The 13,553-nt window shown below is 31.5% G+C and overlaps 2 protein-coding genes across 3 annotated transcripts; one reads left to right on the forward strand and one right to left on the reverse strand.

Annotated features, from left to right (window-relative positions):
- The first annotated feature begins 240 nt into the window (after positions 1 to 240).
- LOC124830774 (large ribosomal subunit protein uL18-like) lies at positions 241 to 3,270 on the forward strand. Of its 2 annotated transcripts, XM_047304580.2 has the most exons (9): positions 241 to 385; positions 637 to 706; positions 798 to 889; positions 1,016 to 1,142; positions 1,227 to 1,306; positions 1,383 to 1,499; positions 1,577 to 1,711; positions 1,818 to 1,987; positions 2,928 to 3,270. In XM_047304580.2, exons 1-9 carry the CDS (start codon positions 383 to 385, stop codon positions 3,031 to 3,033), a joined length of 900 nt encoding a protein of 299 aa, XP_047160536.1. In that variant the 5' UTR covers positions 241 to 382; the 3' UTR covers positions 3,034 to 3,270. The 2 variants fall into 2 exon arrangements, with proteins under 2 accessions (XP_047160536.1, XP_087949219.1); XM_088093093.1 differs by lacking the exons at positions 241 to 385; positions 637 to 706; positions 798 to 889; ... (2 more) ...; positions 1,383 to 1,499; positions 1,577 to 1,711 and having other exon boundaries at positions 1,797 to 1,987.
- A 6,266-nt stretch (positions 3,271 to 9,536) lies between these two features.
- Positions 9,537 to 9,845, reverse strand: LOC148197337 (uncharacterized). Its single transcript, XM_088092643.1, has one exon. The coding sequence runs from the start codon at positions 9,831 to 9,833 to the stop codon at positions 9,603 to 9,605; it is 231 nt and encodes a 76-aa protein (XP_087948769.1). The 5' UTR covers positions 9,834 to 9,845; the 3' UTR covers positions 9,537 to 9,602.
- Between the last annotated feature and the right edge of the window lie 3,708 nt (positions 9,846 to 13,553).

The raw sequence follows: 13,553 nt of genomic DNA on the forward strand, positions 1-13,553 counted from the left end.
ATTCTATTATAAGTTTAATTAATTAGTTCATCTTCATGATGATAATATTAAATAAATTAAAATATTAAAATGGTGTGAATTAAAAGTCTCTAGTAAATATTATTTATTAGTTTCAGTAACAAATAACATGTACTAATACCCTTCAGGGGTTGAGATAGTAATTTTAGGAGTGGATGAAACAATAGATAGTTAAAAATACCTAAAAGCTAAGAAAAAAAAAATCAACTGCCCAAAAAAAAAATTGGGCCAATAAAGCCCTAAACCCATGAGGACCAGACCCCTTATATAAGCAAACCCTTATTCTACTGATCCGGCGGCTTCCGTCAATTTCATCCCCTACTTTGGTAGCCACTTTCGTTTGAAGGGAGCTTGCCTCACAGCAATGGTGAGTATCGTGCTTCATTATTTTGCAAACTCTGAATTTCGATTATACTTGTTTCGTTTCTGGTATGTTCTCATGTTATGCATCTATAGTTTGAGTTTCGCGGCAAGGCGAAGTTTTGATCTTCGTTACCGACTATGGTTTCTGTGTTGAGATTTTACGTTTGGGAGCTTAGCTTAAAATGGATCAGGTTTCATGCTCTTATGTTTTTTTATTACATAATCTGTATCAACATTTTTGGGTGCATGTTAAAGGCCTTTGTTAAGGCTCAGAAATCAAGGGCTTACTTCAAGAGATATCAAGTGAAGTTCAAGAGAAGAAGAGGTATTTTATTTGGTTGTTTAGCTTCATTGTATTCAATGTACTTCTTGTTCGTTGCAAATTTCGTTTGTAATTGTGATTTTCTTTACTGCAGAGGGAAAAACTGATTACCGTGCCAGGATTCGGTTGATTAACCAGGACAAGAACAAGTATAACACACCAAAATATCGCTTTGTGGTTCGATTTGTATCCTAGTGTTATGTTATCAAGAATTCGTTATATATGCTTGAATTGGTGTGTTTTATCATGTGAATAAATGAATTTCTTCTGAGTTGAGGATTTTTGTCGGCATAAACCTTAACCTTTTATTAGACTAACAAGGACATCATTGCCCAAATAACATCTGCTACAATTGCTGGTGATAATGTTCTTGCTGCAGCATATTCACATGAGCTGCCACGCTACGGTCTCGAAGTAGGCCTTACAAACTATGCAGCAGGTACTTTTCTGAGCAAATCTAACTCCCAACCATTATGTCACCCACGGTTTGTTCTATCTTTTCACTCTTTTTTTCTGTCATCAGCTTATTGTACTGGACTCTTGTTGGCCCGTCGAGTTCTTAAGAAGCTTGAAATGGATGAAGAGTATGAAGGAAATGTTGAGGTATCTACGAGTTTGCTATGCTCTGTGTTTTTTTTTTGTCACATGTTTTTATGTTATTTGGCTGTTCCCTTTTCAGGCCACCGGAGAGGATTATTCAGTGGAACCAGCTGACACTAGGAGACCATTCCGTGCTCTCCTTGATGTTGGTCTTATTAAGACCACAACAGGCAATCGTGTCTTTGGTGCCCTTAAGGTAATCTATTTCCATACAGTGCTATATTTAGTGTGATTTTTGTTTATTAATATACAATTGAATAATTGTGTTTACAGGGAGCTCTCGATGGGGGTTTGGATATCCCTCATAGTGATAAAAGGTTTGCTGGCTTTGATAAGGATAAGAAGGAGCTTGATGCTGAGGTTCACCGCAAATATGTCTTTGGTGGACATGTTGGTGCTTATATAAAGGTACGGACATAGATTTATTTTTAGTACCAGTTTGTTGAAATGTTTAGTACAATATTAATACTATTTAAGAAATGAGTTCTGACAAACTATTTTATCTGTTATGCAGACATTGATTGAAGATGAGCCAGAGAAATACCAGTCACACTTTAGTGCCTATATCAAGCAGGGAATAGAGCCTGATGGTCTGGAAGATCTGTATAAGAAGGTTCATGCTGCCATCCGAGCTGACCCTACTTTCAAGAAATCCGAGAAACAGGCACCAAAGGAGCACAAGAGGTAAGTGGCTGATATTTTTTGAATGCAAATAGATTCTAGAATTAGGGAAATGCATATATCTATTGTCATTTGAATTCCGGCAATTTGAATTGGAGCTGTTGTTGGATTGGCTGTATATTTAACTAATCCTGTGCTATTTATCTAGTTTCTGTTATTTATCTAGATTTTGGTCATATTATTTTTGCTACTAGTTATGTATGACTTTTAATAATTGATTTGGAAGTATGCAATTTCATGGTATATAGTTGTCATTTAACAATTGATTTTGGAAGTATGCAGTTTCATAGATATATAGTATGCATTTTATGGTTTAGTTTATTTTATGAGGCACATGTTCTCTTTATGTTAAAAAATGTGTACAAAAACATATATATATATATATATATATATATATATATATATATATATATATATAGTAAGATGACTTTTTATGTTAAAAATATGAATAAGTATGTCTGTTATAAAAGTTTGGGATTGTGAAATAAGAATCTCATCAGTCCCCTGTAATTATTTATTGTTGTATGAAGTAGATTTAAGTTAATTGACTTGGTTTTGTATAAAAATGGTCATACCCAAGTATAACACTCATGAATGTGATTAATTTATTGTTGTATGAAGTAGATTTAAGTTAATTGACTTGGTTTTGTATAAAAATGGTCATACCCAAGTATAACACTCATGAATGTGATTAATTTATATCAGGTTGGACTTACCATTTTATAGTATTCAATAACTTCATTAAAAAAAGGCTTCCATTGTACTAGTTAAATTATGATTAGCTGTGTATTATTATTGTCAAAACTTCATAAAAATTACACAATAATAATAGTTTGTTTGTATTTCACCTATGTACTCTGGCATGGTTGACATTTTGAACATTCATAAAAATTTAAGTTTTAGTATGGAAGAGGTTTCTGAGTATATTTGCATATTTGTGCAGGTACAATCTGAAGAAACTCACTTACGAGGAGAGAAAGGCTAAATTGGTTGCACGCTTGCAGGCTCTCAACTCTGCTGCTGGTGACGATGAAGATGATGATGAGTGAAAAGTTCATGATTGATGCTGTAATAGGAGTTGTCTTAACTTAGTTGAGTTAGCCTTTCCTTTTTGTATCGGGATTGATTGATGTGTTATACTTGTATTCATGGTTTATTTTCATTGTTTACAGATATGTTGGTAAAATCACACTTTGTGGTTTCAGAAAATGACAACCTATTTAAGATTTTAAATTTAAATTTAATATCTTGGAAATCAAATTTTGTGATCCAAGCTTATCTGATTAGATTTGTTTTTGTTAATCCAAACTGATCATTGGAAAGGTTGGTATGAACTCACTAATAACTTTTAGGTGGTTATTTAGTTAATGTTAATTAAAATAAAACAATTCAAAATAAAAGGATTAAAATCATATAAAGCAGTAATAATTACTCCAAAGATAACCAATTTCAAAAAGGAAAGAAAAGGGACTCGAGGAATGCATCACAGTGACATCTATTTTCCTAGAGAAATAGACTTCAACTATGAAGAATCAAAGAGAAAAATGAGAAGCTTGTAAGATCAATGATTTTGAAGAGAGTGGTTGGGATGTGCTAGCTTTAGAGTGTTTGTCCTTGGTGAAGTGTGACGCCACTTTTCAGCCATTCACGTATAGCATCAGCTTCATAAGTAAAACCATCTGCAGCCACTTGTGGATCTTGCATCACTTCCTGCAAAATATCCAAGGATTTGGAAAAACCTTTTAATGTGTCTCATGGATAGTCCATTGACATTTTTGTAAATAATTTATCAATTTTTTCGTCGGACTTGGTCCCGTAATAAAAATCTCAACGCATTTTCAAGTTGCATTTGCAAATCATGTAGTTCATCCTTGTACTTTTGAGACACCTCATCAGCAGATATATTCCTCTGCTCCAACTCCTTTATAATAAGTCCAGAGGATGCAATTCGATTCTCTAGAGATAATTTCTGATCTAAGGCAAGTTGAAGTTCCTCATTAACTATGTTTATCTGGCTCTTGTTCTTTTGTTATTTTCCATGAAGCAAAGCCTAAAGAGGGGAATAAAATCAAACAGGAAGAGGTGAAGATTAAACTCCATAACTAAGAATGTTGAGAAATGGTAATTAAAATCTGTGAAAAGCTCCAAATTTCAAACAGATAATTTGGTTAAAATAATGTGTAGTAGCTTCTTGAGGGATTTTAGCAGCCTACTTACCTAGCATGGTACTTATCAGATGATGCTCCCATTACAAGCCTCTGTATGCCATACTGGTGGATGAGCTCTACAATCCCTTTTTCTACACAATCCATTTCAATGAGTAGTTTCCCTGCCCTCACCTATATCAGAAAATTATTAGCAAAGAAAAAAGAAGTTTTGAAAACAAGATTCTCTAGAAAAATTACCCCCACTTTTTGACAGATATAAAGTTCTTCCTTTCCCTCATGATAATCTTGAACTTCCTGTTTTCTCAGTGCACTTGCAGGAAATTTAGCACCCACTATAAAAATAACCAAAATAAATCCAGTTCTTGAAATCTATCACAGGAAACGATAAAACATACACCATAAATCATAAGTCATAGCATGGTTTCTTAAATATTCTCTATACACTAGAACTCGAATAAAAGCTATTGATTATAATTAGAATTTCTGTAGAAGGACTCGTTATCTTCTGGGCCAATTTTAGTTTTAGTTCAAATCTCCTGATAATTTCAAAAATAATGGTGAACAACGCAATATATACTCACACCAAACGAGTAATAATGTTCTTAGGCTCAATCAATCAAAAGCCTATAACATTTGTTAACAGTAATAATAAGATTTGCACTCAAATTATAATAAAGTTATTTTTAGCCTTTGATTGATTTGATCATCCAAGATTAGACAGCTTCAGTCTATGTAAAAATTAAAAAAAGGAAAAATGGTTTAAGTTATCTAAAACCCATACAACACAGATGGTATCATTAACCATGCTTGGACTAGGCTCACTTATAATTTCTCTCCTACTAGTAATGATTCCAGGAACCCCAATATGACGAAGCTTATTCGTAGGATTGATCTGTGGTGGAGTTGCAGGCATCATGCTCATAGATGAAGGATGGTTGAACCTTTAAAAAGACCTTTTCTTTAACTTCTGAAGAGAATCACGATATCTTGTAACCCAGAAGTGCCGATTCAACTTTCTAGCCAAAGGAACATATAAAATAATTCAACTACTGGGAATTTTCTCTCTATCTGCACAAAAACGTTATATCTAGAAAATTTGATAAACCCAATTAACCCAAACCGAAAAAAGGAATAAATTAATAAATCAAATCTCTCAAAACTAACAAAAAAACTCTCTAGAACTGAATAAATTACTTCTTTAATCTCCCCCCTGAAATGGAATTCCAACTCAACAAAAATATTGAAGAACGAAAATATTCACTTTTTTTCTCAACCTAGAAGTAGCAAAGACCCAACCTATGATCACACTTGCAAAGACACGCAACACGTTTGTTGTCTGTCATCATATGAACAAAGTTCATAGGATGATGAAAAATCAGCTGTAAGGGAACCACATAAAGGAAAATCACATGCAAATCTACCTGAGGATGTTATTAAACAAAAATATGGAAATCGATTGGGTTATTAACATCCTCGGCCCAGATGAAAAAATATAACACCTACTTTTTTGTACAACATGTGTTGTCACCTTAAATCGTAGTCTCGTGATTGTTCGACGAATCGGAGTTAGACTTTCAATAACACATACTCTTCCAATGTTTAAAATTTTGTGTAACTCCATAGTCCAAAATTATAGTTATTCTACATAAATCTCAAAGTTGGTGATAATGACCATATTTCTAGTGAGGTAAAACCGATAAAGATCAGAATCAAACTTGCATGTTGGATTATACTATATAATCTACCATATGAAGATCGAAAGCTATTGTTTCAAAACCCTACTTAAAGACCTACAGTGTAACGAATCTAAAGGTTTAAACTCCATTATTAGACCTATGGCCGGATGTTAGGAATGCAAAAAGTTTAAATATGAATGACAAACTCCTATATTAGTTGCTTGTTAATATGTTGTCACATCTGAATACAAATTTTGTTAAACTAATTTATCAGAATGTATTGGTGTTTGAAAATATCATTGTCATCAACCGGTCATATTACATTATGTAGCACATGGTTAAATGGAGAAACAACATGTCTCTTCCATATACAATGTTGATTAATAGAATATTTGTTTTCTTTGAGGTAGACCTAAATTATGAGAGTCTCGTTAGATTGGAATAAAATCATTACTTTGATTAAAAAAAAAATACACTGTCCAAATTGGACATTGCTAATGTCAATGACATTTGGCAACATGGAAGGGTAAAGCATGAGGTCTAAATGATTACTATGAACATTGGACTACAACCCTAAATGCAACAAGGGGATGCAAAGAAAAGATGAGAAAAATTGATAAAATCCAAGATAACCTTTTCAATTTGACGTTAATTGTGAGGTAAGGATTCCATACCAACTACACAAGATTTAGAAGATAGAATTGATGGAGTGTATTAAATCATTTTCCATCATTTTAAGTTTAAGTGATTGGGTTTGTATTAATGAATAGTACTTTTGTGTTCAAGACTTATTTCAATTTAATTTATTATGAATGTGAACAATTTTTATTTACTATGTCAAATTTAATATACTTTTGGTTAACAATAATTTAGATAATAATATACAAATTATTATTTAAGAAAATGTTTTTGAAATTTATTCCTTAGAAATTCCTTTTATAAATTTTCCTTTTATTTTTGTAATTTTTTTTATCATTAACAATTTCAATTTCATTTAATATAACTTTCACTACTTTAATTTAAAATTATCAATTTCCTACACAAGAAAAAATTGGTAACCATCTATTTTTATCAATTAAACATTTTTTTTAATCTATCACATACATCACATCATTCACAAATTCTCACAAGCTTTTTTTTCAAGTCTCTTCATTCATCTCTTCAAATTTCTTAATGGAAACAATACCAAAATCTTTTCTCCATCTCCTGAAATTCATTCACTCAATTTCTCTTACTTCCACTTTTTAATCTAAACACTACCTAAGTTTTTTTATACGATTCTTTACTTCTATTTATCATAGGTAACATCATGATTTTAATTTAATTAGATTCTTTTGGAAATTGAGATGACATAATATAATTAAACATTAAAAAGATTAAACCAATATAAGAGATCACTCATTTGCTAAACCAAATAAATATTTGTGATAAGAACATACACTCTAACACACAAAGAGGGAAAATTCAAAAGCTAGAGACAAAAACAAAGATAAACATTGGGAGCATACTTGAATCAAGGATTACTTCCTCAACCAAGTGCTCATTTAGGACTTAAATTTTTCAACCAGAATCTCCATGAATAGCCAACTATTTTAAGCTTTTAAAACTTTCACCCTTCAAAAGTACAAGAGAACAAAAATAAATGAGAACCAAGAGGATAAGTGTAATAAAATAGAATAAAACTCAATTTGTCGGGAAATTTTTTGCTCAATTCACCAAAAGATTTATTGATAGAATTGACAGTTAGATACATTATCTTTAATAGTAATATAAATTTAAATTTGTTCACGAATTTATTATCTATAAAAATATCTTTTGATAATTTAAATTCTAAATTTGGTTTGTTTTGATAAATTTCTTTTTTCAATCAATTTGAATTTATCGACAATGTTTTTATTAATAAAAATTTATGATAAAAATATTCATTAATAATTAAAAAAAATTATAATGTATTTACTAAATAATACGACAGGACTAGTTGATGTGAATAGGAAAGTGGGTTGAAAATATTAACAAGTTCCGAAAAAAATACTCAGTGAATTAGTTATATAAATATATTTTAAGCTTTAATTAATTAATTAATATTTTACATAGATAAATTAAAACAATTATCATAAGTAATAATTGTAAAAATATTAATTATTTAAATTAAAATATTATTAATATTTACACTCTATAAATAATACATTATAAAAAATTAATCTTGTAAGCTATTTTTATTTAACTTTTCATTAAAAAGCTCAGGTGGTAGGTAACTCAATCCGATCCGTCACTTTAACAAGTTAGATAAGACGAAACAGAAAGAACTGACATATTAACATTATCAACCCAAGCAGCAATATTTGACAAAGTGATAAAATAATTTGTGGACCTAAATTCACTTTATTTAAGTGGGCAACATACTATACGATGATAAGATATAAGGTAACATAATATATATAAATATATGATGATAAGTGTTACTATCGTGGGTAGGCAACCGACCGTGGCTTGTGGTATTATCGAGAGTAGGCGATCGACCACAGATTGTGTTATTATCGAGGGTAGACAACAGACTGTGTCTTGAGTTACTACCGAAGGAAGGCAACCGGTCGGGTGTTTCATAAAACAACCGATCGGGTGAGCGCAAGTAAAGGAGAGGGCAGACAGCCGTTAAATGTCCATGAATGCGTGGTTAATGAGGTAACGGTCCTTGTCGAGTATTTAAAGTGAGTATTGAAAGCCATTAAAAGGTAAATTAATGAATAATATTCCGTGTAATTGTATAAATAGAAGTCAAAGGGAAAGGTAAATTCTCTGTTCAATTTGACAACTATAGACTTGCGAGAGTCCATTCTGACTTGAGCGTCGGAGTGTTTGCTGCAGGTCAACCCATTTGTACTGACACCGAGCGCAGAGGAGACCAGAAGAGGAAAACCGATCAGAGGAGGAGTGTTTCCGGACGGAGGTAGCAGGAGTGTTCCCCGGTCCCGTTCAGCAGAAACAATAAGATATAAGTTTCTTATAATATCTTTGTATTGTTGATGGTTTTAATTAAAAGTGTGAGAGAGAAAAAATTAGAATAAAACATATTCGGTTATTTCATTATAGTGCAAAAGTTGTTTAAATTTAAACTCGTAGCTGCGCCCACACCATGTGCTACAACACAGAAACTATTCTGAGCACATTGTGTTATGATTAATCAATGTGTGATAATCAGTTATCAACGCACATTATATGCATAATGTTTTATACTAATTATCACCCATGCATTACGAATTATTGACACATCATGATTTAATATACACAAAATAATATTTTGTATAATCTATGGAGTGGTCCATCTGTTTAAACGTTTATACCATTCACATAATGTGTAAATATTGCAACGTTAAAAGAAGATAAAAACTTAATATATTTTTATTTTTTTAATTATTGAGTTTTGATATTACAACTTGTAGGTAAAATTAGATATTAATGGATAATGCTATAATTCAATAGAAAGTGAAATATTATGTCAAATAGATATTAAATATCGTTTGGACGAGCTCTTATATCAAATTAAGGATTAGACTTTAACTTAGAAAAACAATTTTTAAGATTAAGTTTGTATCTATTTTTATACTTTAATCGATGTAAAACTTTTAAGGTATGTCAAAAGGATAAAGAGTGATAACTTTCGATACGAGAAAAATTAAAACAAAACAGAATTATGTAACTAAAATAAAAGCTGACTGATTTTACAAAAATTAAAAAGAGGCTGAAGCTTAAATGTAAGAAAAAAGAAAAAGGAAGTCAATGATGTTTGGGGTCAGGTCCTCCGGGGCTTAGTCGTTTGGAGACAGAAGGATTTGTAAAAAATGGGTTCATAAGTTGTGGTTTTGTAATGAATTTTTGTGAAAAAGCTTGGAGTGGGGTTTTCTTCTTCTTCTTCTCCATGAATGCCTCAAGTGAACGACTTTCAAACTGCCCAAATAAAAGCAGAAACAGAATTAGGAACACTAATACTTCCTTTGAGTTCCTCATTTTCTCCCACCCTTCAACCTTCCTTAATGGATTCCCAATCACTATATCTACATGTCTTTATATAGTCTCTATACTCCATTCCCTTTTTAATATTTTAATCAAAACTCAATTTAAATCTTATATTTCTCTTCTTTTAGTTAATATATTATATGCCTTTATTTTATCTCAAATCAAGCAGGAAAAATCGGATGGAGATGATTCTTAGGTATTAAAGGTTACATTTTACGAGGGGCCATACAAGATTCAACATAAACAATTATAATTTTTTATTTTTATATCTATATATCATTCATTTTTATTCAAAGTTAAATTTTTAACCATCTTCTTTTTAGTGTTTCTTAAATATAAGTTTCTTCACATAAAATATCTTCTTCTAGGACGAGTATTTTAATTATGATCGTTCTTTTATATTATTATTCTTAAATGTGATATACTTATTTAAAATAAAAGACTTTCAATAAAAATATGATTCTTTAACTACTTTATATCTCATTAATACAATTGTGTAAACATAAATTCTTTATCTTCAAACATTAAGTAATAAAAAAAACGGAAATTTTGGAAAGACGTCCTAAAAGAAACATTATACTTTTTTTTATAACATAAGTAAACTTTAAGATAAGTTGTCTCCTCTGACAATATTATCGATACCCATTCCTATAATTAATTAGTTAAATATATAAAAATCAAGTTTTATTTTTGGTATGCCACGCAAAATTCGTACGAGTTAATGGGAATCGAGACCTAGTTCAAGACATGATAGAAGAATGAGGCGTAAGCATTAACATGTACAAACACGAAAAAGCATTGGAATAAAATGACGTATTGATCCAATGTATATGCATTCAAACTTGTCTTCTAGTACTTAGGATTCTGACATCAATTTCTATAACCCAATCTCTTTTCAAAATAAATGAACAATACGATGTTAATTTAGATTTGAGAGGTCCACTGAGAGAGCAACCACCATAGGACCCTTCAAAGTCTAGAAGGTTATATATTCGGACCAAACTTTTTCCTTATAGAGGTTCCAAAGGCCATTCCCAAACCCTCAATTTTATTTTTCTAATTTCTCAATAGCATAAATTTGCAAATTAAAAGATGCATACTATAAATAAAAGTATAAAGTCGTAGTCTCTAACAACAAAAAATTTATCTATACATAAATAAAAAGCCTCAAATCAACTCACATAAAAAAATCTTACACCACCTTCAATTCAACATAATCGAGTTTTTTTTTTAAATTTATGAGTTTTTTATTATATATTAGTCAACATTCTTTTATTTGTATTTAATGTTATTTATACACTCAAATATTCAATTCTACAAAATTGATTTTTAAAGTGAGATATATACTTATATATTGTGAATTGGTTTTATTTTTAATCGAGGTGAGACTTCAAACACACTCTCTCACGTGAAAGTATTTATGTTTCATGTGTGAGATTAGATAAAATATGATTTTATTTTTAATCAAGATCGAACAACAATAAATCACTTTAGGATAAACTCAAATCCATAACTCTAATATCATGTTAAAAAATAGACTTTAAGTCTAATTCAACCTCACAAAATTGATTTATAAGATTAAATTTACACCTATTTATATATTTGAATTAATTTTATACGTAATCAATATAAAATTTCCAACACTAAACACTGTGTATGAACTTTTTCTATAAAAAAAGTTTTACTTATGTTATATGGTAATTATCTCCAACACTAAACACTGTACGAACTTTTTCTATTAATATATTGTATTTATCTGAGTCAATTATGAAAATAGAATTTATCAAAAGAATATATAAAAAATTCTATATCAATAAACCATGAATTAATCCACGTAAACAACAATAATACTTCAAACCTAAAACTTTAAAAATAAAGAGTTTATAATAACATTTTACCTTTAAATTACTTTCACTACAAAATTAACGTATTTTAGAAGGGGTTTATTAACGGGGGTTTTGAAAACCTCTCTAAATTCCTACGGTTTTGTCGAAAACCGCAGATAAATTGTAATTTTTTTTAATAAAATAAATTCCACGGTTTAATAAGAGACTGCCAGTAAGGTAAAAGTATTTTTTCGTTTTATGGCGCTCATAAATTAGATTTCGTCTTTCTCGAAAATAACTTTCATTCTCACACCGTGCCCATGCTTCATCTTCTTCTTGACCAGAATCACTGCGAGCATGGTGGCGACGGTACTGGTGCGGCCAGCTCCACTCTCCACTCCTTCTTCTTCTTCTGCACCTTCGTCAAACGGTTGAAGCTGTCGTCATTCAGATCTCCGTCATCGACGACAGTAGTTGCTTCTGGCCTCACCGGCACCGTTGTGAGCTCCCTCCCTTTCTTCATTCGATTTTTTCATCTGGTGGGAGGGGTTTTGCTCTTCCTTCTTCATTCTTCCCAAATCTGGTTCCCTATGGAGGATCTAGCGAGGCGTGTCACCGCATTCGGTATCAGTCAGAGTAATCGTCGTGCGATGCAATATAGGGTTTTCATCCTCCCTTTCTTCTGCTAGTAAATTTAAATTTGATTTGAGTATAATGTGATGGTGAAAAGGATATAGATTTGGTAATGGAGACAGAGAGAAAAGAAAACCGTGTTCCTTTTGTGATATCCTCTGTCATGGCTTCCTTGGTTTTCTTGTTCAACATTCTAATTTTTTTTTAACATTCTTCCATATATTTTAAAGTATGAATGAATTCATAAACTTGGTTTTGTTTTTTGCAGCTCAACATCAATCACGGTATTGAATAATAATTCTTATTAGATAAAAAGAGCTAAGGTATTGAATAATAATGCTTATCAGATAAAAAGAGCTAAGGTATACTAATTATTATTATGCAAGACATATTGACAAACTGGTTGTGTTCAAACTATGTGGTTAATCTCATTTTACAATGGTAGTTTAAAAAAAGACTGGGAGTTTCTCCTAATGCCAGTGGGAAAGTGAAGATAAAGATATCAAAGAAGGAGTTGGCATAATGTGACATCCCAAAAATACAGTAAAAACCATATAATTAGAAAATCACAGTTAATAATAAAACAGTACAGTTTTCCAACTAAAATAAAACCAAACGAACACTCAATGACGAACGTCCTTGAATATAGTCTTACAACAATAAATAACGAACGCGCAAAACCGCACGTCCATACAATAGTCACGAATTACAATCGAACGTAAAAAATTAAAACCTGACCGAACGGTTCACACCGGAAAACACCGAACGGTCATACATAATAGAATTAAAGGATTGGCCGAACGTCTCACTGCTCAGTCTTCACTTCAACTTCAACCAAATTTTCTTCGTTCAGAACATCCTCCAAATGCTCGTCTCCCTCTGCTCACATCCACACGGATGATCATTGCAATGACAGGACGGACGTACAAAACGAGACAACACAAGGAAAACGCAAGGGTAAGCTTACGTAATTTAACTCATGCATCAACATGCAATTTCAGGTAAACAATTCAACATACATGCATATCTCAACATACACATTCATTACATAACAACCCACTTCAACGTACTCACTAAATAAAACTCAACACGACTGACTGTCCGGACTGTATGAAATCTGTGTAGCTTCGGTGTTCGTGCACCCGGGTGATGTAGTAACTGGAACTCTCATCAGCTGCCACCCGAGGTTAATCCTATCTGTCCAAATAATCACCAGGACTAGGACCTCCTGCCGTTCCCACACATGACGTAC

This window comes from Vigna umbellata, chromosome 6 (assembly GCF_029865625.1).
Source record: "Vigna umbellata cultivar VRB3 chromosome 6, Vumbellata_1.0, whole genome shotgun sequence".
NCBI lineage: Eukaryota > Viridiplantae > Streptophyta > Magnoliopsida > Fabales > Fabaceae > Vigna > Vigna umbellata.

What these genes read in the sequence shown, in the direction of transcription:
- LOC124830774 (XM_047304580.2), top strand. An exon ending in GTGTCTTTGGTGCCCTTAAG is followed by an intron (nt 1,500 to 1,576) that starts GTAATCTATTTC and finishes TTGTGTTTACAG; the next exon opens with GGAGCTCTCGATGGGGGTTT. An exon ending in GCACCAAAGGAGCACAAGAG is followed by an intron (nt 1,988 to 2,927) that starts GTAAGTGGCTGA and finishes ATATTTGTGCAG; the next exon opens with GTACAATCTGAAGAAACTCA.
- LOC148197337 (XM_088092643.1), bottom strand. Translation starts at nt 9,833, where the DNA reads ATGAGGAACTCAAAGGAAGTATTAGTGTTCCTAATTCTGTTTCTGCTT.